This window comes from Nestor notabilis, unplaced genomic scaffold (genome assembly GCF_000696875.1).
Source record: "Nestor notabilis isolate BGI_N333 unplaced genomic scaffold, ASM69687v1 scaffold13234, whole genome shotgun sequence".
Taxonomy (NCBI): Eukaryota; Metazoa; Chordata; class Aves; order Psittaciformes; family Psittacidae; genus Nestor; species Nestor notabilis.
The window spans coordinates 31,248-58,618 of record NW_009924346.1 but is presented as its reverse complement, the minus strand read 5'-3'; the positions used below and the strand labels follow the sequence as shown (position 1 = coordinate 58,618).

The 27,371-nt window shown below is 40.2% G+C and overlaps 2 protein-coding genes across 2 annotated transcripts in view; one reads left to right on the top strand and one right to left on the bottom strand.

Annotated features, from left to right (window-relative positions):
* The window catches only part of IFT140 (intraflagellar transport 140), a 75,537-nt gene that overhangs the window by 18,085 nt on the left and 30,081 nt on the right, over positions 1-27,371 (bottom strand). The window lies entirely within an intron of this gene.
* On the top strand, positions 81-27,038 carry TMEM204 (transmembrane protein 204). The gene is made up of 3 exons (XM_010012567.1): positions 81-360; positions 14,601-14,756; positions 26,794-27,038. Exons 1-3 carry the CDS (start codon positions 81-83, stop codon positions 27,036-27,038), a joined length of 681 nt encoding a protein of 226 aa, XP_010010869.1.

Below are 27,371 nucleotides of genomic sequence, written 5' to 3'. Positions count from 1 at the left end.
GTCCAATTTCAATGTGCTGCAGCTGACTGAGACCTTGTGTCTTCTGCAAATAGGGACTGGCAGCAAGCTGACAGTCAGATATGACCGTCCAGAAACTGGTAGCCACAGCTGTGTTGGTAGCCCTGGTCTCACTTGTTCTCAACAACGCCGCTGCCTTTACTTCCAACTGGGTGTACCAGACCCTGGAGGATGGGCGTAAGCGCAGCGTGGGGCTCTGGAGGATGTGCTGGCTGGCAGAGAAGAGCAGAGGAGGTGCAAGCACGAATGCCAGGCATGGGCAAGGGGAGGAGCGCGAATGCGAAGCCCTGGGCTGGGGTTCGGAGTCAGCTGGGTTCCAGGAATCCCGTAGCACTGTCAAACGTAAGTCCCATCTTTTGTCTGCTCTGCTTTTGCTATGCTGTGACTGCCAAAATGTACCTGGTCCCCAGGAAATTTATAACCTAATCCTGAATTGTTGTTAACCATCTTATTCTAAACATCTCTTTAACATTCATCTCCAAATAAATTAATCTGGGAAAAAAATAATGATGTCCACCAGTGATGAACTCAACTCCTTGTCCTCCCACCCCACAAAAGCAGTAATTTACACCATGTTGCTTTACACAGTACATGGAACTATGTAAGTGCAAGTTCAAAGCTCTGAGACATCTGCTGCTTTCTTTTCCCTCCTGGGTCCCTGCTATCAGCATGTCCCTTGCTGCTCAATACATTTAACCCCAACCCCAGTTGCTCTGAATACCATAAAATTAAAAAAACAAAGTAAGCATTCAGATGCCATGTGACAATATTTCACCCTCTGTGTACATTTGTGGGAAGTGCCAGGAAAAGACAAGACAGAAATACTTTTGGTAAAAACATGTAAAATTGAGACAGGCCTTAACGAATGCAACTATATATAGCAATTGGTATTCTGCTTGGGGAACATGAACGTCATGAAGCATGGTGTGTTCCTCATTTTGCAAATTCACAGACCCATGGGATCTGACAAGCACTTATGGCTTAACCTGAGTTAGTTAAAAGTTTTGGATGAGATGAAACCTATAACCTGTTGAGAATTATAAAGCTGAATAATAAAAATGTTCACTTCTCACAGTCCTCGTGTTAACGCCCCTGCTGTCACTCAGCAGTAGAGTAGAGCTGTGCCTGGAGTAGCTGCGGCCACTCAGAGCAGGCCATGAGTGGCTGGTAACAGCCAGGGCCATGTGTCCCCCACATCACTGCTCTGTCTGCAGAGAACCATGCAATGGTTTGGGTTGAAAGGGGCCTTAAAAGATCATCCAGTTCCAAGCCCCGTCCTTCAAGGAACTGAATTTAACAGAACAAATGCCTATGAAGTTTATGCCCTGACAGACACAAGGATTTTCCTAGAGGTTTTAAGGGTGCTCATAAACAGCTCTGCTGCCTTGGTGCCATTAATAATAATAACATAAGTGATTTCAGAGATACTTCTTTTTTTTCATGGTTTGAAGTGTGGAGAAAGAGCAAAATGCTCTGCTCCTCCTCACAGTCTCTGGAGATGAAAACACAGAAGTATGAGGGGAACTTCTTTTAAAAACCTGTTTTAATGTGGACCCATTCCATATAATGTTTTCCAACAAAATTGCTCAGTAACATTTCTTTCACATTTGCTAATATTAAACCTGCATAAAGCACAAACAGAAAATTTCCAAACTGTTGTAAAGCCCTAAACCTAACTTGCAATTCTTTTTTAACTGAAAGAACTTTTGTAATGACAAATAATTATAAAAAGGATTAGACTGTTGAAAAGGTCCTTGATGTGTATCAGCAATTTCTTCACTAGAATCATTGTCCCAATTAATATTTACAAGCCATTTCTAACTTGAAAAACATGCACACCAGTCATGAATGTTAAAAGTACACGTTCTATAATCAATAGCTGGAATGAGCTGTGTATTGCAATTTGGCACCTGCAGCATTTTAAACCCACCAACTTGTATTTCTTGCTGTCCACAAGTCAGAAGGTGGGTGGTGCGAAAAAGATGGGCACAGATACGCCAGTTTCATAGCAGAGTTGTTTGGTCAGCAATTTTTTACATCAAATAAAAGCAATATGTGATAGAAAAAATTTAAAATTTCAGAGTAATAATCACAGCATGGTCCAGTCCCCAGAAGAATACTCTAAAAAACACTCTTAAAATTTCTGCTTTCAAGGAGGACTTTGAAGCCCAGTGATGCAATTTGTATAGGAATAAAGCATCCATTCACTATTTCATCTGGAAGCAACTAGTAAGCAAAAGGCCAATTCTGCATTTAAAAGAAAATCTCTGCTGCTGTGCGATGACAAACTAAGCAGGAAACGAGTCTGTTGACAGATACGTTTCCAAGGATTGTACATAACAGTCAATACAGGCCTGATTCTGCATCCACGGTTTTGTCATTTCTTTAATGAGAAATCACACCTTATTTTAGAAATATATACATGGCAATCCTCATCTGTCACTTATAGATAAACCACAAACATGTATGCGTATGTTTATACGTACATATAAAAACTTTCTGAACAAAGAAGTTCCTTCCTCAATAATAAGAGTTAACATGCAGTATTTTGCATGTCATTTGTCAAACAATAGAAAATATGTTCTTCCAACAGCAATGCAATAAAAGCCACAATCTTGCTCACGTTAAAAAAAAAATTATGTATACACACACCTACATATGGGGGGCAAGTTATTTATATAACAATTCAACAGAAAAAAAGTAAAACCTTTGAGAATTTGCTTTACCATATACTGATGACTTCATACAAGTAGTATGCAAGTAACAGCCAATTAAATGCATTACTACAAGCAGGCCCAGTCACTGGCAGAGAGAAGCACATTCTTAAAACCTCTATTTTTCACTGATTTTCACTGCCTGCTCTTTCTCCCACTGAAATCACAGGCAATGCTCCTTCTCAGGGGACACAACACAGCTGGGGTGGGGTTTTCCGCCCCCCATCATGTACACAGCTTATGCAAAATGACTGCAAGAAAAAATGTGGAAGTAGCTCATTGTATCAGGATTGCACGTGCTTAAACTGAAAATAAACTACAGTAAACTGAAACTAATAATAATTGAAGTTTTGCATATTTTTTTGTGTATGACAGATCATACCAAATGATCTGTCAAAAGATCATGCAGGGATTGAACTACAAAAGTCACTGTGATGGAGCATGTCTGCCAAAAGCCTCTCTGGAAAGGCAAAGTCACATTCCATATGAAACACCTCTCTGATCCAATTCCCTGGTAAAAGGACACCTGTGTGAATTATTTCACTGTAACACAAATCACTGGAGCTAGAGGAAAATGAAGGTGTTTCACACTCATATCCTATAATGTAAACACTGCATCAGGGATATTAAAGTGTCAGTAAAGGACCACTGGTATAAATGTCAAGTGACACAAAAGACCAGGGGAGCTTACAGATGCTGCAGGAGAGGCGCCATCAGAAATAAAAGATTAGAATTGGGGAAAAAAGAAATCCAAGGACAGAAGTAAATGGTATTAAAAATATTATATGGAAACAAAGCATCTCACTGCCAACTATTTCAGCAAGGCACAATGCAAGAAACATGGATGATGCTGGTCATAGAGAACAGTACCTCAACTCTGTTTTTCAAGCTTCTTTATCCACTTCTTTCTTTCTGTCTTTGCCCTGCACCCTTCTTGTAACCATCTGTGATGCCAAAAAGCTTCTGCGAGACAGTTCAAATGACTAACAGTAAGAATAAGAAACAGATGGAAGGTTTGGGGTGTGGGGATGGGACGTTTTTTTGTGCGGTTATTTTTCTGTTGGATTAAGTAGTGGTACCAGGAGTCCAACAAGTTCTGCTTCTAGCCCAAGCTGTGTGATGTTAGTGTGAGATAGCTTCCTTGAAGTGGCAACAAGCTACCAGATCTGAAATCTTTGCTTATGCTGAGAAGCAGAGCCCAGTTATGAGAACACCAATCAAAGTTTTTTTAACATGGACAAACCTAAATGACACAAACTTAAAAGGCTTCATCAAGAACTGAGATGGTACATCCCCTCTTTAGACACTTCAAGGAAACCTAGCCAGGTCACCTCTCCTGTCACCTGAGTGAGGGCAAAGAAATTTGCCAAAGTTTATGGAAATGCAGTTTCAGAGCTGTTGCAAAAATTCAGATTATGCACTTGACTGCATCCCTTAACCCTACCACATGTAGTAGAAGCATACACTTAGTAAGATCTTGGGTAAGACAGCGTGTCTTGAGTAATCAATACTAACCTTTGGGCCCACTTAACGCATCAGCAGACCCATTATACTGAGCAACACAGAATCATGCAAGGGCACACAAGCTACCTCAAATAGTGAGAATGCACCACCAGTGATGCCCTCTCAGAGTAAACCAGACCTACTCAAAGCCACTGCTCATAGAATCACAGAACCCCAGACTGGTTTGGGCTGGAAGGGACCTTAAAGCTCATCCAGTTCCAACCCCTGCCACAGGCAGGGACACCTTCCACTAGACCACGTTGCTCCAAGTCCCTGTGTCCAACCTGGCCTTGAACACTGCCAGGGATGGGGCAGCCACAGCTTCTCTGGGCAACCTCTGCCAGCACCTCACCACCCTCACAGGGAAGAGCTTCTGCCTAAGAGCTCATCTCAGTCTCCCCTCTGGCAGGTTAAAGCCATCCCCCCTTGTCCTGTCCCTACAGGCCCTTGTCGAACATCCCTCTACTGTTACGTATGTCCTGGTGCAGTACCAGGCCAGTAATAACTGTGTTGCACTCAGTGAGCACACCAGATTACTTGAAATCAGCTTACATATTTTTAACCATCCTGCATGGTACAAATATGCCTTGAAGTCCTACTGTGCTGCAAGGCTATGACTGGGTGGACAGATGGAGCTGATTTATTCATTACACGAGGTCACACTCTGTCCCTTGTTGTCTAAAGAACATTATGAACAATGTGGAAACACAGGAATAGGGAGGGGTTTGAAAAGATATAAAAACCTTGCTCAGTTCTTCAGGGCTCCAGAAGATACAACAAAAGTCCCAACAGTGGGAAGCTTTTATCAGCTATAGATGCCTGGAGCAAGATAGCTCTGCTTAATTGTAGTTCTTACAAGAGAGTGTAACCAGTGCCAGGGGAAGGCACAGTGTCATAAGCACCTATGTGACTGCCACAGGGACCAAACATAAACACCTGTCCAGCCTAAATGTATGATTTATACAAACACAAGTGCACCATGAAAACGGTGGCAAAGGCAGGATGTTACAGGATGCTGCCCTGTGTGGGAGCAAGGAGCTGGCCTTGTCTTGCAGAGGCAACACTTCACTGGAGTGTCCATGTCCATAAATTTCCAATGTCCACACATCTCTGAAATTTGGCTGGGCGGGAGCCAGGCTGAATCAAGCAGCTGAGCATGTTTCAGGCTTGTGTTACTATTTCAATATATACAGATCAATAAAGGAGGCACAGAACGACCACCAGATTAAAGCAAGCCCAAAACCGTATCATATACATGGTTGCCTGGTAAACTGCTTAGGCTCTTGCACAGAGATGGAGGCAGTGCCAACTTGGGTTTGTGATTTCCCCTCCCAACATCTGCATTATGATCAATATTTAAATAATTGAAATGACTAAATTGTAAATGCCAGTGGAGGTAAATTGTAAGAGGTCTGGCTCTTCAAATTAACGTGAATGCTCATTTTAATGTGGATTTTACTATGCTGTGTACTTATTTTGGAAAAGTTCAAAACTTTTCAGGATTCAGAATAGGAAAATTAACCTAATATATGTTTCAGTACAGTACCTTCATGTGCACTGTACAGAAATACTATCAGAGAAATCAATGTTTGGTTTCTCTCACTATCAAGACTTTGAATTCAATTTAAGGGTTAAGAGTGAAAATGGAACTTTTGAACATTACAGATTAAATACATTTATTACAGCCACCAACAGACAATACCCTACTGATGCTTATAAATCAGCAAACAATAATATGTAGACAACTAAACATCTTTGCAGAGCTATGTAACAGCCTTATCTGATAAAATTGATAACCGTATAGAAGCATTCTCAATGTTGAGTTTGCTCAACACCCCGTTAATCATTAGCGTTTGTTTATATTGAAAATAGCTGATGTGGCTATGTCTTCGTTCCAAAGTAACTACTGACGCTGTTAAAAAAACCAGCCAGCCAAACCCCAACCAAGCACAATCTTCTTTCCCCAAGCAAGATCAGTGTGCCTTTCAAACTAAATATTCACATTTGAAGTTTCACACTCAGATGAGCTCAATCATCAAGTTCCAAAATACCTAAAGGGATGATTTCACCAGCCTGTCGCATCAGAACATTCTTTTAATTGTACTGAAATAGATTGGTTTCTCTCCCCCTTTCTTTAATATTAAATGAAAAAGCAGAAATTGCATACTTCAGAAAGAGATTAAGCTAAGCAAAATAAGTGACTGTTCTCATTTTAAGATACCCATCCAGCAATAGAACGCACTGAGGACTCCCTGTAGCTGAAAGCTATATGGATGCTTATGGAGATTTAAAAAGAGAGAGGGAGAGACTTTCCTTTTCGGTATCAAGTCCTGTCCTTACAATAAAACATGAAAACAACATCATCATGTGCAAAGAGTACAAACCGATGAAGAAAAATTAGATTCAGATCTGTTTCACTTTTAAGAAGTCAGTGTCTATTCAGACCATCAAAATATATCTGTATCAAAAAGGCAGTGCTATATTAAATCTTCTCAGTTTCAGACAGTCATGCAAAGGTGCACTTAGATACTGCCAGCATTTGGTTTAGTTCGTTTCTCAAATACCTTTACAGTGTTTCAATACATTTCCTAATTCATATTCCAAAAACCAGCTCAACATTAATACCACAAACTTAAATCAATGGAAGAAATGAAATGTCCAAAGGCTTCATAAATAGAGCACAAGTTTGGCAGGCACACCATGATGCTGACTGTCAATAAATAATTACAGGGACATTCAAGACACAGCTCCAGCTGATTTCCATGCCAGCTGCCCACACCATTTCTGCACATCTGATCTGTGCTGACAATGCTGACATCCAAAATAAGAGGAACACATACTCAGTTATCAAAAGTTTCGATAAAGTGGATGTCTTTAGAATTATTAAAAAGGGTTTATTCTAAAATTATTTATTAATACAGAATTCAGTTTTCCCAGGTTGGATCTCAACTTCATTACCAGCAAGACCATAAGTAAGAGTAAGTAAGACAGAAATTAATCAGAGAACTGGTCTGAACAGCACCACTTCAGCATTTTTGCAAAGCACTATTTCATGCTTTGGGTGAAAAAACCCATTTAGGTAAAAGTGTACTGTTCTGGCTTTTCCCAATGTTCGGATGCTTGACTTGCATTTCTGAACTCCTTATAATGTGGACTTTAACAAATACTCCAAAAGGCTGAAAAAGTAGAACTCTGCTACATAAAACCATGTGCTAAGGCCAGCCTGAACCCTGGGCAGGCTTCAACCCTCTCAGTTAATGCACAGGCATGACTATTACTTATTTTCCAAATGGATTAGTAGCAGGGGCAGGAATGAGGAGTGGAGCTCACTAGAGCTGTACAGTGAGGGCTCAGAGCTTGGACACAATGAGCTCTTTGCTCTCTGCTCTTCAATAGCTGGATGAACACACGCAGACTGGAGTCAGTATTGTGTCATCCTCACTGCTCCGGTACAACAGAGCCATGATGTGATGACCATCCCTAGCACTGCTCAGCTTTCCAACAGTTTAGTTGCCAGCTATGGTTCTGTCAGGGCATCATATGCTAACATTTACCAAACTATGTACTGGAGTGAAAATTAATAGAATAGCAGGAGATGCACCCCTTATCTCAGGGTAACACCTCAGCAAAATGTCAAGTTCCAGAGGAAAACCATGTACTCATTTTGAATCTCTTGATTATATTACAGAAAAATCTAATTACTGACCTAGTTAGATTAAATTTTAACAGCATAACATGATCTCAGCCTGCAGACATCTAGCCCAAGAAGATGAAGTCTAGCAAAGTTACCACCAACTGAAAACCAGTTCTTACAAAAAATAGGTGAAACAACCCCAGCGTAAGAAGTATTACCAGTTCTAGCCGTAATTATTTAGAAATTGCTATTTCAGAAATGTGACCGTTTATCCTCCTTTCCACGATAGAGCCATATATGAACACTAAAGCATTTATGAAGACAATCAGGCACATCTCAGAATGTATACTCAGTAATTCACTGAATAAGTAAACAATAAATAAACCCAAGAACTATAAAAAGGACAGAGCACTGATAGAATACTTGGGGTTTTTTTAATTCCTTTCATTGCAAACATAGCAGCCACTGAATTCCTCCTATAATGTCTGCCTTTTTATATGGACATTGAAAAAAGGTTAACAACTGAGTAATGTTTAAAGATCAAGCTAATCATGAAAAGCTATTATACACTGAACACGACTGGAATAATTTTTAAACCATTACCTAAAAGTGTAACTTTTGCTTAAAAGAACAGTGAAGTTGAACACAGCTAAAGTGGTTGTTTAACACCAAAAGAATCAATAGAAAACAAGGAAGCAAAATTCCTGAGGATATTTCGAGTAGGTACAAACTGACTGATGTAATCAAGTTAGCAGCAGCCTAAGATGGTGCTCTCCTTCAGCTCAGCAGAACCAATTCCTGCCCATCGAATCCCAAAGTTTAAACAGCATTTTTGGTGCCCTACAGTGGGGATACAGTAGCAGTGTGCTCACAGGCAGCTCCTGAAGCTTAGAGGACAGGCAGGAATTGTGAAGCCACAGTGAGATGTTCAGAGTCAGTGCTATTCCCATCCAGGGATAAACGTCCCATCACTAGACTCCTTTCCAGGGCTGGAAACTTAGTAAGTTACTGAAGTTGGACTTAAGTTTGCACTACAATTTTTGTTGACCAAAACTGATATTTCTCAGGGGACGTTTTAGACAAATATCACAGTATCTTGGGCCATTTAGTTTCCTTTATACACACTCTGTACTTTCATCAGTAAAAAGCATGAATCCCCATCTATGGTTGTTTTTTCCCCTCTATGCAGACAGAAAAGAGGAAGAAAACTTGACATTTTAAGCCATTAGCATAATCTGATTTTTAATTGAGATCATTCTTCCTCATTAACCCAAAGCACTGCAAATTACTCTCCAGTATGACCAACCTACTTCTGCAAAGCACAAGTAGTCCTGGGGCTACCATGGAACATACAAAACAAAATTGCTGCTTGCAAATAACATAATCAAGTCAACATTTCTGATCCAGATGGATACATCTGAGCAAAACAACAAGGAATTTGAATTGGTCTCATCCCTGGAGTTTGGGTTTTGAACCCTGACTGATCACTGTTTTAAACAAAGCAGAATTCATTAGCCAGTACCCAAAGCTGTACACGAGAAACAGCTGGATACCCTGTCTATGAACTCACTATTTCTCAGAGTAAACTGGAATCAAGATGGGCTTCCAGAAGGAAGGAGTTGGCGACTGACATTTTATATTGATGAACAATGGCCACTTAGAGGAGAGTTTTGGAGACATTCAGTGTCTACCACTTCTTGCAGTTCTCGACAGCCAAGTTGCATCTTAAGGGACGTGAAGGAGAGGTACTGTGTAAAACAGAGAGATAATCTGGATTGCTGTGCCTTCCTCACTTGTATCAGACTCATGCAAAATAAACATCTGCAGTGTACAGCTCTGTTCTGCTGGAAGCATCCACATCCAGCTGTAGGAAACTCCTTTCACAGTTAAACAGGTGACATGAGCAATAATGAGTTCAACCCCAAAAAAGAGGGACATTCAAAATACAAAATACCTATGTCATGTCTTAGACAGCAGATTCTAGAAGCTAATAGTTAACACAAATGCCACCAGTAATTGCGCAGATATTATTATCATTATGAACCTCTTGTTTTACAGATTGTGGCTGACAGAATCATTCTGCAAAAGTTGATGAAGTCTGCAATGGCCACAGAAAGTTACAATGCAATCAGGGCTGCTGTAAATGAGGCAGAAATGTTTGATATGGTTGAAAAGATGAGCCTAAATTCATACTAATTTTAAAATCTATATAAAATACATCAGAATGGACTGAAGCTGGGTACGGAGGAATTTGTGGTTTACCTATCATTTAAAATAGCAACAGGCAGAGTAAAAGAGCACACAGGTAAAAACTAAATTTCACATAAAAACTATATTACAGGCAATTTTATAAGAGATGAGTAATATTATTCCTGGATTGAGCAGTCATTCAAGCAGGAGAAGTTTTGTGGCCTAGTCTGCCTCAAGACGATTTACATCTTAAACATCTTTGGGTACAGGCTCTGAAGAAATGCTTTGGGATTGCACACTCGATTCCCTTCCCTGATCTGTGTTGTATGCTGGTTGTCATCAGTAAAAGGAGGCCAGAGCTGCCTTCCACAGGTACCACCGTTTGGGGTGTTTCATGTTGTAGAAGCTCAGCTCAGGGTTGCATACATTCAACATAGAATTACCATGTGTCAGACTGGCACTGTGCAAAGTTACTGTGGCTAGGAGACAGAGTCACCTGCAGAGTGGCACTGCCAGGCTGAAAACAATGAGCTCTGCTGAAAGAAGAATGGAGTTCGTAAGAGTTATACATTACTGACTTTTTTCCTTCTGAGGAAGAGGAATCAGTACAATTTTAGCACAAAACCAAAAGATGACAGATCATGTTAGAATAAGACAACAATATCCTCATACAAAATATGGAAGGGAACTCAATTCTTATAATACCTTATTCCATAAAAATAACTGTCTTCACATTTAATAAAATCACACCAGCTGCTTCCTCCTCATTCTACCTGTCCTCATCCTGTAGGGGTTCCAACCTGGACCATGTGCAACCTTCCTTCTAGTTAAAAGAAGCAGCTATGCAAAACAGTAATTGCATTTTTACATCTCTCTGGACAGTATAGTGTATCAGGCAAATGCATCTGTAAGCCTGCAGTTCTTCCAAACAGTAGTAAAGATCATCAGTGTTACACATCCAATGCCACTGCACTCTCCAATTGCAAGAGAGGACAGTGATGATAGAACCATTATTTAAAGACTAAGTTATTACAAATTTTATTGGAATTCAGTTGAGTCATAGTTATAAATTTACTGGTGTAAGTATTCTAGAGATATCATCTATGGCAAGGCCAAAAGAATTTACAATACTGTTAAGTGTTAAAACGAAGTCATAAGTAACAGTGAATTGAAACATTTGGGTTTTGTTCGTATGCACTATGCATTTCTGGGCTAAGCTTCAGACATTTAGAGGGTATAAAATAACAGAAGCTGTTGGGGTTTTTTTAAGCTCATGCATATTATATACAGTCAAGGCAACGGAATTCCTTATGGCTGTAAACCAACTGTTTTTCTAGTTTGACGCTACAAATAGCTCTGTCGACAAATTAAAGTACTTTAATACTAATGGCAGCGAGCCTGCTCTTTACTTAGGACATTTCTCCTTTGAAAGGCATTACTATCTTTTCAACAAGCATTGGATCTTAAGGTATTGGAGAAGTCTGTTTAAGTGGGAAAACAGAACACTCCAAATGCTCCAATTTTTACTGATATTTACAAAGCTCAGACATCTGAATACGATTCTGTTATCAACCATTCTGTTATGTTCTGTGACCTGTAAGCATTCAACACAGCAAGAGATCTAAATGCTCCTAACACTAGACAGGACAACTTTGAAAGTTAAACACAAAATCTCTGAGCAGCTATTTGCTTGAGTGAAATAAGTTTACTCTCTGGTCAGAGATGAACTCACTGGGAAAACATCAGGAAACTTAGTATGTTATCTTCTTAACATTTCATTCAATGTGAAAAAGTTTAATGGACTATGGCTCTTAACTAATTTTCAGATACAAAATCATATTTTATTAAATTTTAATTAAATCATGAGTTGATACTTAGAACACTGAAAGCTAAAGATGACCCATTAGGGGAAAATAAATTGTAAACTCATTTTTACAGCTCAAAAAAGCTGACCAGACTCAATGATGACCACATTGCTTGTTGATATCAAGTTTTGTATTCTGCACTTCCTAGCAATCTCCTTGGAAGATCAGGAATCAAATTGTGTGCACCCACTAAACTTACAACCAGCTACTTTTGAAAATCTGGGGAATATTCACATCCAGAGTCTTTCTAACATATGCCAAACTTAAGCACTGAGCTGCTCCCGTTTCAGAATAGTAACAACATATTACCGAGAAATGTTGAACTGGCACAATGATATTTAGAAATCCCACCTTTTGCTAGAGAGGAAGGAAAGGATGAAAACAGGACATCCATCAGGTTAACAGGAAAAGCAGGGAAAAAGCCTGACTAGAAGTACCCAACTTTGCAATGAACATATTCCATTCAGTAGCCAGCTGAGAAACACACTTAATTGGGTTTCTAGACAAGACTCCAGATATCTATGTCTGCAATTATTTCTGCATTTGTTCTTTATATTTAATATCAAACCACAGAATCATACAGTCACAGAATATCTTGAGTTGGAAGGGAACTATAAAGATCATGGAGTCCAACTCCCTGATCCTTGCAAAACTACCTAAAACTAAAGCATATGACAGACCATTGTCCAGACACTCCATGACCTCCTGACAGGCTCAGCGCCATGACCACTTCCCTGGAGGCCTCTTCCAGTGACCAACCACCCTCTCAGTGAAGAACCTTTTCCTAACTTCCAACCTGAACTTCCTCTGATGGAGCTTCATTCAATTTCCTCATGTCCTATCACTGGTCATGGGAGAGAGGAGATCAGCACCTCCCCTCCGCTGTCTGCCTTGAAGAAGGCAGTGATGTAGGAAGGCAGTAGACTGTGATGAGGGGTCCCCTCTCAGTGATGAGGTCCTTCCTCAGCCTTCTCTTCTGCAAGTGACCTCAGCTGCTCCTCAAGACTCTGCTTGAGTCTTGCCCTCGAGGGCTTTCACCATTTTGGTCACCCTCCCCTCTCATAGCCTGGTGTCCTTCTTGTATTGAGGTGCCCAAAACTGCACCCAAGACTCGAGGTGGGGCCACACCAGTGCAGTGCAGAGAGGGACAATCTCTTCCCTCGACTGTGCTGTGCTGTGCTTGATGAACCCTAAGACATGCTTGGCCCTTTTGGCTGCCAGGGCACACTGTTGACTCATATTCGATTTGCAGTCAACCCAAACCCCCAGATCTCTTTCTGTGGAGCTACTCTCCAGCCTCTCATCCCACAATTTGTACATATAGCCAGGATTACCCCATTCCAAGTAGGGAATAGGTCACTCGCTCTTCTTGAATTTCATACTGTTTGTGACTGCCCAGCTCTCCAGCCTCTCCAGATCGTTCTGTAAGGTCTCTCTACCCTCGGGGAAGTCCACAGCTCCTCCTAGTTTACTATTGTCAGCAAACTTATTTAATGTACCTTCGATTCCTGCATACAGACCATTTATAAAAACATTAAAGAGCACTGGCCCCAAAACTGAGCCCTGGCGAACCCCATCAGTGGCTGGCCACCAGCCTGATGTCACCCTATCTACTATAACTCTGAGCCTACCCTGCCAGCCAATTGCTCACCCATTGTATGATGAACTGGTCTAGGCAGGTGCTGGACAGTTTATCCAGAAGGATACCATGAGAGACAGTATCAAAAGCTTTGCTGAAATCCAAACCCATCACATCTATTGGCTTCCCTTGGTCAACTCAATGGCAGACCTTGTCATAAATGGAAATTAAGCTGGTTAAGCAGGACTTTCCCCTCGTGAACCTGTGCTGGCTGTGACCAGTGACTCTGTTGTCTCTCAACTGCTTTTCAGTAACTCCCAGAATAACCTTCTCTATAATTTTATCAGGCACTGAAGTGAGACTGACAGGCCTGTAATTACCAGGACCTTCCTTCTTACCCTTCTTAAAAACTGGGGCAACATTTGCCAGCCTCCAGTCAACTGGGACCTCTCCAGACTCACAAGAGCAATGAAAAATGATGGAGAGAGGTCCCATGATGACATCAGCCAGTTCTTTCAGTACCCTGAGATAAATCCCATTGGACCCCACATCTAGCTGGAGCAGCAAGTCTTGAACAAGTTCACGTTGGCTGGGAGTTTATCATCCCGCAGTCATGGTCCTCCAACACAGGGCTTCAGGGGTCCCAGGGCCCATCATCAATGCTAAAGACAGAGGTGAAGAAGGCATTAAATGTCTCTGCGTTGTCTACATCCCTATTTGTGATGCCAAACAAACACCATTCCTGCCCTGAACAACTCTGCCACTAATTACAGGTAGAATAGGGCAAAAGTCAAGCACTTCCAGGGCCATCCATGGAAATTAGGTGCTTGTTTTGTACAAGATTGTTTTGCACTGAAGCAATACTTATGAGATGCTGTGTAACTAAAGGGAAGATTCAGTACACATCTTAAAGAAAATCTCTTCTTAAGCAGACTGCAGGGAATGTAGCTAGAGAAGGGAGGGGACTGCTGGATTACAAATAGTGTCAGAATCATTTTCTGTGGACTGATACATTTTACTTTGCTGCTCAGCCAGGATTTTCTTATTCCCCATTTTGTATTATTTTAACTTTATGCTCACTTTTTATGTTTCCCTAGTGCAGTTTGACATGATGCGTGCTTGCAACCTCATTGCCACTGTTGCTCTGACTGCTGGCCAGCTTATCTTCGTCCTGGGCCTGATGGAGCTGCCTATCATTTCCCAGGATACCCAGTGGTGGGAGGAGGCCATAGCTGCCGTGTTCCAACTTGCCAGTAAGTCCATTTCTTTTTACTGATAGAAAAATACTTTGTCTTTACTAAATCCAAGTCAAAAAGAGTTTCTTACTTTATGAATCTTTCAAGTGGCAAAGGATAGGCCAAAAGGCCTAAATCTAAAAGTAAGCTCATTGTCTCTTAAAAGCTTTCCCCATGAGATTCTGCAGTACATGAATAGGAGCTTTTATCTTGGATATATCAGAATGAGTCTTCTGCCAACCAAGAAAAACAAGCCTTTATTATTTCCTATGAAACCAGGAAGGCAAACATGAAAGAAATTCACTGGATGCAAAGTAATCCCCCAGTTTAGCAGAACAAAATATACCAAAGGCTTGGCATAGCTGAAAGCAGAGCAGAACGGCTGAGGAAAGTTTTGAAGTCTTGCTAAAATATGATTATTTGCTTTTAGCTAACTAATTGTACTCAAGGACCGTCAGCTGGATTTTGATAGACAGACATGTCTGCAATCTAGCAAAGAAAGCTGGAGTCAATTCACAACATTGACTGCTATAAATAAAATTCCCACAGTAGCTCTCATGGACACAGACTGTATACAGAAATGAATAAGGAAAGGAGGAAATGGTTTTATCACAATTCCATGTTGACAGCAGTGACAATGAACTGTAAACTTTTTGCAATAATGCCTTTCTTTACTACATAAAGTCATTCATTATAGCAAGAGTCTGATCCTGTAAAATATCCATGCACGAAACTGTCATATATGGAGTAGAACATGCAAGCTGCTTATAAGATCAGCTTAAAAATATATATTGTTATTAATGCAAAGAGCAGGTTATTTTTCTTTAAATTTTTATTTCAGCTTTAAAAACTCAGACTATTTAGAATGGTGTAAACCTGCTGAGACCTCAGGTTTATACTGCTGCATGATCAGAATCTAGCCTAGGTCATTGAAATATGGTGCTCAGCAGTGAACACCCATTAAGGATGATGAACATGAAAGCCAAACAAGAGGAGGAGACTCAAAGCATCTGATCCAGCCTCAAGGAGCAGAGAGACCCTCAAGCATCAGCCAGTGCTACCAAGAGACAGATAAAACCTTGCCATAACAAGATTCCCTACAGCCTTTTCATGTACACCATGGTGTTTGTAACTCTGGATACCTTAGCTCTCCCTGATGATTGGTGTGATGCCTGCTCAATTCTTACTCCTTCCCCTCCTCTCCAAAACTTGACACGTCTGTTTTTCCCAGAGCGGAAATGCATTCTGGCCCTTTTTAGCTGTGTTGTTTCATTGACAAACAGCACAGGGGACAGTCCTGGGCCTTTCTTCTATCAGGGCTGCTAATTTTAGACTGGGATTTTTTTCTTACTTTTTTTTTTTTTTTTTCCTGTGCTGAGGTCTGTTTTAAACACAGTCAGAGAGAGACTGAAGGGCGCCAGGATATCCCGACACAGGAGAAGGAAATGCCTGCTATTACCTGTTATGCAAGCTGAACCTTGAAATCCCCAGTGCTGGGAGGGGAGAGGGGAGGGAAGCAAGAGTCAGAATGATTAACAAAACACTAATGAGAACCACTGAAGAAGCTGTTGAATCAAGGAGTTCATCTGGCTGCCTGTGTTCAAAAGGTGTGAAGAGATGGATCTGGCAGCTCATGACAGTTACAGAGACAGACATTGTGCTGTGTGAATCAAAGGTCTCCCATCCACAGAAATAATGCAGTGATTCCGTTGGCTATCCCTGCCCCTCCTCCTCATCCTCCTCTGCAGTTATGCCATGCTCTCCTTCACCATCATTAGATGGTTTTCTGCCTCGCAATCAGTAACATGATACTCATTTTCCATCTCATTATCTTAATGAAAGTTTTATTTTAAACAAATTCCTTCCTGATGGCCAGAACAATCAGCTGAAGTCTTCTGGAATGTGTACTTTAAAAAAAAAGAGGGAAGGAGTCATCATGTCTGCCATTATCCAATATAAAATAGACTTCTTGGAGACCTCCCTAGTTTTTCAGTTGTACATCAGCTGCTGACTATTGGGTAAACAGGGGCCTGTACCCCCAGGACAGGCAGTCCAGAGTACAGCTTGCACTGACAGAAGAGGCTGTTTCCACTGTTGTAGAACCCAACACATGCTCTGTAATGTTGAGCCGCCTAAGCTGGCCACAGAATCACCTCCATTCACCAAATTCCCTGAATTGGACCCAGGCAACAGCATTTTATACATTATGGTTGAAATGTCTTTGTTATCAGACAAAATCCATGTGCAAACTGTGAACAAGCCCAATGTTTCTGTGGCTCTGATGAAGGATTGATGCTATATTGCTGCTGTATCTAGAGACCAAGATTTCTCTACTGAAGGAGAGGAAAGCCCCTCATCCTATCAGCCACAGGTAATACTCAGCCTCTGAGCCTCCACTCTGATTGGAACCTCTCATCTATTTTCAGAGCAGCAATATTAGGCAAAACCATGAGAACAATGGATACACAGCTTGTATTTAAAAGTACTTTGTCCATGCAAAAGAAATCACTGCTAAGCTCTCTCCTACTTCATTTTAAGGGTTAAAGCCAAGGTAGTCTAGGCCAGACAGATCTTTTATGTGAGAAGGGCAAACAATATTTAAGATCTACATACTTAGCTCTTGTTAACTATTTCGTGAGGACTGGCTGGGTAACTTCTGTTTATTACACTTTCAAATATCATACTGAAAACACAAGCACCCCTTTTTTTCCTTAAAAAAAAAAAAATCCAAACGATCTGAAGAACTTTTTGGCAGTTCTTCATCTTGTCAGTAATTTCAGAAAGAATTGCCTTGAATCATGTCCCCTCTAATTCCAACTTCTGTTGGAATCTCTATCTTTCAGACTGCAATATGCCAAAAAAAGAGAGAACCAGTCACCTGTAGAATGAAATCTACTATTGTGGAGGAAGGCTTGAGTATATGGTTCCGAATAACAAAGTCACCTCACACTTTTCTTATATTCAGTCAGAGTTTATCTACTGAAACATTATGAATGGGTTTCATCACAGTTTCCCAATGTCTGAACAAAAGTCCTTTTTGTTTTAGAAAACTAAGTGTACCAAGTATTCTCTTTGAGCCCTACCACAAGTTGAAATCACCCATCTCTGATCCCACTGGAGCCTGCAATGACTCCAGGCTTTGCTACTTTTTCACTCCTGCCACCTGCAAAAGCATTTGACAGTCATTCAGAAAGGATGGACCTCTGACAGAAAATAAAGCCCCAGGAAGCAAAGAGGAAGGAAAGAAGAGAGGAAACAGCACTGCTCCTGAGACAGCAATGGGATTCACACAGCTCCACAACGTTACACTTCCCTGTTAACAGGAAAGTGAGCTGTTTGCTTTGGAAAAGGCATGTGGTGAAAATGGAACCAGCGTTGTATGTGGAATTTTGTGTCAATGCTCAGAAACTTCCCTCCAGAGGGTTTTGGGTTTTCTGTTTTGTTTTTTGCTTGGTGGTTTGGTTTTTTCCCATGGGGTTGTTTTTGGTTTTGTTTGTTTGTTTTTCTTTTTTTTCTTTTTTTTTTTTAATTTCCCCCCCCCACCCCGGAACTGTTACCGACTCCATGTGCTGAATATAGGATGAATAACAGAGCTGACAGAAGATCAGCTGGAAAGGGAAGCTCATACTAAGAGGATAGGCAATAAAGAGCACTTCAGAGAAAATTAAACTTCTACAAGCAGTAACCTGCCAGACTGTATCAGACCTGAAGGGACTCCAGCCAAGCCTCTGACCTTGTACAATGGTGATTATCACAGACTTTAAAGTGAAATGTTTGAAACATAATAGGGAAAATCCAGGATATAATATCCCTTACATTAGATCTCATCCAAGTTTTTGGAAGTCCAGTATTGGAATAAACCTGAATCATCATGATTAATATTCTTGCAAATCCATATTCAGCATTAAATTACTTCAGTACGTTAGATGAAGATTAATCATGAAGATTAAAAAGTTCTGCATTCCTACTGAGCTTGTCATTTACAGCTAAATAAATTACAATCTCACCTCTCTTGAATTTCAAGCATTGCATTCCAGCTTTTCCTACTGTATTTTTCTGCTGACAGTGTATTTTACTCTAGACCCCAACAGGTTACAGGAAATCGGAGTTTTCCCATACTCTCATTTCTGTGCTACTAAGCTGAAATCAAACAATTTTTAGGCCATTTAACTTCTTTCTGTGTGCTACTACTTTAGATTGGTTGATTTCCAGAAAATCTTAATACAGAATAGATCAGCAAAGCAGCCATTTGGAAAATATAGCTGAAGATATCCACGACAGCAGTGTGATTTTGATTTCTGTATTACTTCCTTCCACCTTTTTCCTTCACAACACCCTCAAGCCAGATCTGTTCTAAGATGGAATCTATGAAGCTATAAACTTAATATTTCCTGAAAAGGAAGCAAATAAATGAGATACTGTAAATAACCTAAAAATCCTATCAAAGAGAGAGAACTTAATTGCTTAATTTATGCTAAATGTTTTCATTATTTCACGTTTTTATTTCACCTCAGTGCCAAACTTGCTTGTTCTTTATGTGGGCTGCAAACATCACAATAAAGTGATCTTTTTTTCACATGTTTGCAAAGATCTTAAAATACAGAAGCCTATCCCACTTGTGTTGACTGAAATGGTTCACGTGACCAGGTGAAACAGCAAACTGGTGGTAGCTCAAAGAACTACGTTGAACCCAACTGACCTGTGTATGTTCATGCCTGAATACTGATATATGAGTAGCAGGTGATTTTTTGTATTATCTCAATGTCAAGGGCACATATTCTAATGAGAAATATGGTAACAAATGTATCAGCAGACAAACATCATTTGGATGTGCAAGTACAGGAACATGTTTTACAACAGACACAGCATTAGAAATAATGCAGTAATGCAGATAGAAATGTGTAAAATGAAAAGTTCTTCAAATATTCACTTCATTGCTTACGAACATGCATGTTAAATATACACAGAGATGTCTCCTAGCTAGATCCCAAGTTATACAACTCTTCGATGCATCAGGAGATGGACACAGCACTTGAAAAATAGAAGTAGATGACCACTGAAGCTTCCAGGAGGGTCACTCATCAGTGACTGCTTGTCTCTGCACAAGTTGGTTTTGCTCAGGCTAAGAGCTCTTCCCTCTGATACAGAGATTACTGCCACCAAAAGCAGAGCTTTCTTTGACTCAGCTGAATCAAGCTGCTGAGTAATGTTTGCTGCTGACTTTCAGAGTTAAAGTCTTCACATTTATCCTTATGTAAACAGCTGCCCACCAGGAATTACATCTAATGCACAGGGAATCCTTTTCAGCCTTCAGTTCAAGGACTGCCATAATTTCTAAGTCAACCTCTAAAAGGTAACAAAGAATAGCAAGTTCACTGTCAGTAGACTTGTTAGATAATGCTCTGCAACTCCCTTTGAAGATTTCCAACTAACATATAGTAGAATCCACTGCCTTAACACTGACTAAATCTCCCAACCTTATCAGGTTAAAGACAAAAGTGGAAAGCCATTGTAACTCAGTGGTGAAAAGTGAAGGACAAGAGGGTCTTACTGCCCTGAGAAGGCTGGTCTGTGTAATATGCGTGTTCATAAGCAATGAAGTGAATATTTGAGTTGAAGAACTTGTCATTTCACACACTTCTTTCTGCATTCTAAGAGATGTTATGTTCTACGAAAGTATATGGAAGGAAATTTTTATTGTACTCAGCAATGTACAGTTGAAAACTCAAAGGCCGCTAAAGTCTCCACAACATTTAAACCAAGCAAGCACACCTCTACAGCCTCAGCCTAGTACTACAACTAAGAGATCACAACTACTACACAACTTTAGGGGCCCTACAAGAAACCTGGAGAGGGGCTTTGGAGAGGGGCCTGTAAGGACAGAATGAGGGGGAATGGCTTTAACATGCCAGAGGGGAGATTGAGATGAGCTCTTAGGCAAAAGCTCTTCCCTGTGAGGGTGCTGAGGTGCTGGCACAGGGTGCCCAGAGAAGCTGTGGCTGCCCCATCCCTGGCAGTGTTCAAGGCCAGGGTGGAGCAACGTGGTCTAGTGGAAGGTGTCCCTGTCTGTGGCAGGGGGTTGGAACTGGATGAGCTTTAAGATCCCTTCCAACCCAAACCAGTCTGGGATTCTGTGATTACAGAAGCTCCACATTTGCCTCACAGTGTAACAGCTGTGACAAGCTGACACAGGAAAAGATGTTAATTGAGTAATCATTTACATAAGTCCTATAGCAATCGCACTTTGGGAATCTATCTGTGAGAATAAGTTGAGCTCCTACAAGCAGCTTAGTCAGGCTTGTGGCTCACTGCAGCTAAATTATTCCCTGCAAATGTTTATGGGGTACATAGAAAGGGGGCGAAAAATTTCTCCTTCCTGTTTGCAGTTCTGCTGCACAGGCGTGGGTTGTCAATTCCCAACAACAGTCTGGCTGCTCTATTTTCCTTCTTTTCCCTTTTCCTGGCAGCAAAAGTCATCCTAGAGGACAAGCTGTAAAGAGATTTATAACTCCCAATATAGACTCTCTACCAATCCAGAAAAAAAATTGGTGTAGATTTCTTCAACTGCGGTATCAATGTACTAATAAAAAAGAGGAACGTGAATCAAGGGGTGTCTGAAAAGAAACCAAACCAACTAAACAAAACTATCACAGAAGTAAAAAAGTGCCTATGAGAGTTCTTTTAAAATGGTAAAAATATGTAGTTGGCTTACAGCCAGCTACAGTCAAACAGGAAATTCATTATACAGATCTGAAATGTAAGTTCAAAAAGTAACATTTTCCCAACCCACCCCCACTTACAGTCAATACTGTCCCAATCAAAAGTCTTCCTAGTGAATTCGTTATCTGTTTCCTTCCCCAACGAAAAGCCTCCCCATCCAAACTTGTTTTGCTGCAGATGGGAAACAACTAGAGATAAACAGCAGCTCTATGGAAAAATAAAGTACTTAAAGTAATCTCATCAGAATTTTTAGTAAAGATGTGGCCTCTGTGCAGACTTTAGACAATAACGCAATAAAATGATCTGAAATTGACTGATGTACATAATGAAATTAATTCAAGGAAATTCAGCTATGCACCTGCAAGTCTTGTCATTGCTACAAAACAGAAATGAAAACAAACCAGAAGAAAATGTTTAATATTTTCATATCTAAATTTAAGGAAATACTTCCCATTGCAGCCCTTTTCGAACTGTATCATAAATTAAGAAATCAAGAAGACTGATATCAAGTAGAGGAATTTTCTGGTTATTTTTAGGAGAGTTACCCATGGGAAATAATCTGGAAAGCCAACTGTCTCCCTTCAGGTATTTTATTGGAATACTGAAACTAAATTCAATGTTACAAATGTCTTTTAAAAAGTGAAAAGTCACCACAGTAAGTTTTAGTCATGGAGACAGAAACTATTAATACAAGGTTAATTTTTATAGGTACTTCTAACTGTTCCACATACCATCCAGAGCCAAATTCTGCACTGGTATATATACATTAAAACTGAGCCATACCTGTATTACACCGCCATCAATAGGAGTAGAATTCCAGCACCATTTTTCTTACAGTAAATTCTCACAAAAGTGATACACTAATTGAATACTTAACAGTATTCAAAGGCAACAAATTAAAATGTTGTCAAACATAACACAGTGAAAGCAGTAAGCAAAACAGGAGACACCAATATCATGAAAATGTTCTACTTTAGCTATCTTCTTAGTAAAAATAAAACATGAGTCAAACTTCAGTTTCATTCTCTTTCCTTAGAGCAAATGAGTATTCCTGAATAACAGCACTAGTGTTTTTTGAACCCAGTGACACACGCATAATTATCCATAAGGTTCCATCCAAACTAGGAAGACACCACTCCTCAGATACATCCATATAACAAAGGAATAAAAAAAAAATATTTAAAAAATCTACTTTTCCTAAGAAAGAGGAAACCCTGAAGGAGAAGGGCTAGGCTGGCACAACTAGAACTAAATGTGTTTGCCCAATCATTCAGAGAGCAGACTTGCTGCGAAATGTTACATGTCAATTCCTGGCTACTGTAAAACACCACTGGAAGGGCAAGGCAAACATAAGTAGCACAGTGGAACACTTTGCTTCAAGAAATCTAATTTTGATTAAGTTGTTACAGACAAAATGCCTCCAAGCAAATTTTGGGGGGTTTCACACAACGTCATCTTTGCAAAAGCAGCACTAGGCAAAATTTAAGTATTGTATGCAAATGCAGTCTTTTTGGATCAATACGATTTCTTCATCCTTTGTTCTTTAGTTCCTACATTCATAAATCCAGAATCAGGTCATGCTAATATGAAAAAAGAATGCTAGAAAATAATGTTCACAGTGGCAGGTTTATTCTGGGACTCATGTACACTGGCAGAACTGTGAAACTCTCTGCAGTAACATGCTTCCAACTCTCCCACCTCCATCATGTTTTTCTCTCTTCTAAAATGTCAGTTTCTGTCTAGCCCGCAGCAAAGTATTCTGAACAGCTCCTACGTTTTTCACTCAAGAGCTCTAGTGACTCACTCCTGCTACCTGCCAAGCTGGGAGCTTGCAAACCCATTATCTTCCCATTCCCCCCTGGTCAGGCACTGGCACTGAATTGCAAAAGGACAAAAAGCCCCTTGCATGACTGGCTGCTCATCTGATCAGGGTTCAGGCAAAGGGCCTGCGAAGGGAAACAGTCTTGCTAGCATAAATAATTTTATTTTGGGACCTGTAAGGAGCCTGAGTGCTTTTTCCTGGTGGAGGATTGCTCCATCGGGTGGAAGGGAGCTCATGAAGGTGGAGATGTGTAGCCATTTAGGACAGTAATCAGCCATAAGCGATACATAAGCAAGAAAGAAAAAGCTGAGTAATTTAGGAAAACAAAAATTAAATAATGGAAATATTCCTATGGTCTTTATTAGCTTGTACTGTGCCATAAAGGAATGTATACGGACCACTGCTGCTTGCCTTAGCTAAAAGAACAAAGAATGGGGCAAAACTGATGCCTAAGGAGCACAGCTCTCTCACATTTCTGCAAACCAGCTTTTCCCAGCAGCTTTGCACAAGCAGACCTGGCTTTCAATAACAAAACTAGAAGTGCTAATTATCCATACTTCCCTAAGGCCATAAATAGCCATAAACTGCAGTGAGAAAGCACCAGCCACAGTTCCGTACCTGGAAACTGAGCTGCAAGACACAACAGAATCAGGATTACCCTGTGTAACTGGTGTTCCTGAACCTAGCTTCCTCTGCCAAGAGAGCCTCAAACAAATAATGCAAGATAAAGTGGACTGTTGTTAGAGGTACCTGTAAGTGGTCACTGGTACAAACAGCTTAGGTTCAAAGTTCCTCCTGCTTAAGGTTTTGTGATTTGCATCACACTGAACAAAGAAAAATAAAATTTCACAGAATCATAGAATGGTTAGAGTTGGACGCGACCTTAAAGATGATCTGGTTTATTCTTATTTAATGCTTTTTGGATTCTCTGGGAAAGTGTATGTGAACTGGAAAAGAGTTCTGAAAGGAAAACTGATCACACACAGTTTTGTCATGTGCCAGACTCATCAGGAAGATGGGTTTCATGATTTGTACCTCAATACCCTCCTTCCTGCAAATTTTAAACCATAAGGAAAAGAAAGAGGTCAACAACTTGGTCATAGGAGGTGCAAGCTTTCCCTCAGTTTCATACTTCATGAGAAAATTTGTATTTATCACCCTCTGAAAAGTAGACTGCAAACTGTGGAAGAGCAAAGCACTATCAGTATATAGCTGTATTACAAGATCTAAAGATCTCAAACGTAGATGTAGACATACATATTCTCCCTGTGTGCACATTACAACTAGCACACTCTGCTCCCAAAGCTCTGAAATACAAAACAGAACACAGCAGAAGTTTTATAATTTTGGTTCCACAGATGGGAACTGAGCCATCTCAGAAGAGAGTTTGAAATAAAAAGCTGATGCATTCCACTACACAGGATCTGATCTCCCATCTCTTCTCTACCACATGCCTCAGGACAAACTGAACTTTGAGAATGACACTGAAAGTGAGGGAAAACTATTTTCTTTCCCAGCTCTGCTGCAATCTTCTTGTATGCTATTACCTCTAACAATAAAAAAAAACAATTAAAGTCATACAAGACCCAGATAACACCAATCAGCAATGTCATGAGAATTTAAAAGCAATTCAAGGAAACATCATAGAAAAGGAAGAGCACAATTTACTGTGGCTTTGAGGACAAAAGTAGAATTCTTTGCTGAAAAAACGTGCAAACTTCAGTGAGGATTCTGAATGCATAAGAAGAGAACATTCCCACTTCCACATAGTGATGAGCTAAGCATATACATATATATACATACAGAAAAATTAACTCCTTTGAAGACAGATAATTTGCTTTTAACAGTCTATCCAAAGATGTAGATAATATCTGCCTGGCTCCAAGAGACCAGGATTTTAAAAAGCATGCATAATCTGATACAAGGTATGTCATCCACCAGTGATTACTGAAAAAAATGAATGAAGATTCAAGCTTAATTGGTCAAAAGCACATCTTCACAATTTTTCTACCTCAGCCATAACTCAGTATTTTTTTGAACAGGGGTCAAGAAACAACTTTCAAACCTGTATACTCTGAAATAATGCTAGATGACACCTGTGTATTGGGATCCCATCTCCAACCTGGCCAACATTAGAACTAATTAATTAACCGAAGTAATCCTGCAGACTCGATTTGGGAGGGCTAAATCAGTGATTTCTGCAACTCAATTAAGTCAATGTGGTCCATGTCACCACATTTTCCCCAGATGAAATTTGTTCATTTAAAACTAAGCTGAACCATTAAATAACTACTAGGCTTACTGACAAAATCAAGGAGATATTAATTGCTGCCCTTACAACTGAGTCAAGAGCCTAAAATCTATGTTAGACTCTTCCCAGCAAAGGCTGCTGGAGAGTGGTGAAAGAGCAGAAAAAAGCTATTCCTCCTGTAAGAACCTATTTCCTCCTTATATATCATTAGGAAGAGATGCCTCACTTTAAACCGTCTTTGGTCCATGCCATCTGTGGGACAGTGCTGCCTCAGGAGGAAAAGGTGTAGCAAGCAACTGAGTTACAAACCACCTTCTAAGTAGAACCAAGAGAGCTGAGGATGCTGGATGTCTGTGGAACACATTTGTTACTTGTTTCATTAGGAGAGGGATTCAGCCCTTGCATTTTTGACTGAGAATAGTAAAAATGTCGTGCCTGCTTATGTAGTGATTTTTTTCCTCCTATTTGTATTTCATTTCCCTCTATTTTTTTTTTTGGTCTGTATATAATTCATGCCTTTTCCATCTTCACTACATTACTAATACTCTACTCTTACTAATACGTGTCCCAACTGCAGTGTTATCACTCTAATATAACCGACCTTTTAGGGAACTTACTACTGTGCTTAAGGTTAGGAAGGGAATGGAAACCTTGCCTTCGGTAGCTTCTAGAGGCATGATGTTGTTCCTGGCTCATAACAGTTTTTTTCAGCATAGAAAAAAGTAGAACCATAAAGTCCCATTTATTTCACCTTCTCTTTTTTAAGCCTCTGTACATTTCTTTTATCATTGCTGTAAGATAATTAGCTATTCATCATTTCTGCAGTTTACAATAGCAGCCTGCCTTACATAAATACTTTTAAATTTCAGAATAAGTGTACCATATTCTGAATAAAAGATTTTCATTATTATTAGTAGTATACCAATTTTCTGTGGTGGCAAGAGAAATAAGAAAGAGGACATCTGTGTGAGACAAGAGGATGGGGAAAACAAACACCATATGAAATACAGCTAAGTGGGTATAAGAAATTTATATGAGAGTGAACATATTTAAACCTGACATTGAGACTCCATTTAGGCACCCAAGTCTTTGCATACATCATCATGCCCACATACGCCTTCAGGAGATTATATACACACATCATAGTAGGGATGGAAAGGCTTTACAGGAGTATACTCAGGAGTATTGGCCTATGGCCTCTTGCCACTATAGAAATTCACAAGAATAACTCATTAAAAGTAATTCTCACATTCTCCTTGCAGGTTTTGTTCTGGTCATTGGATTGGTGACTTTCTACCGCATCGGACCATACACCAACCTCTCTTGGTCTTGCTATCTGAACATTGGAGCCTGTCTTTTGGCCACGCTGGCAGCTGCCATTCTCATTTGGAACATCCTTCACAGGCGTGAGGACTGCATGGCACCCCGGGTCATTGTCATTAGCCGTACCCTGACTGCGCGGTTTCGACGTGGCCTGGAAAATGACTATGTTGAGTCACCGTGCTGAAAGCAGGGACTTGAAAGGGGAAAGATCTCCAAGGAGATCTGCATTGAAGTTGTCTTCTATAAATATATGCTATAATTTAAAACTAAGGGTTGAAAGACATCACAAAGCTCACTCTCGTGGGCAGAGGCCCTCAATTATTACTTGGATGGGCTCCATCTATATACATATGTATAAAACACATAATTTTATATATATTATATTATATTGCCCTCTTCCTCTGCTGTACAGCACAGAATGTTGGATTGTCAGAATCCTGACAGGGCATCACTGCTACATGTCATCAGGGTCAGCTGTAGCAGATGTAGAGTGTATGCAATGAGAATACAGAAAAGA

Coding starts and splice junctions, on each gene's coding strand:
- TMEM204 (XM_010012567.1), top strand. CDS start 81: ATGACCGTCCAGAAACTGGTAGCCACAGCTGTGTTGGTAGCCCTGGTC. Junction 361..14,600: donor ATCCCGTAGCACTGTCAAAC/GTAAGTCCCATC, acceptor ATGTTTCCCTAG/TGCAGTTTGACATGATGCGT. Junction 14,757..26,793: donor TGCCGTGTTCCAACTTGCCA/GTAAGTCCATTT, acceptor TTCTCCTTGCAG/GTTTTGTTCTGGTCATTGGA.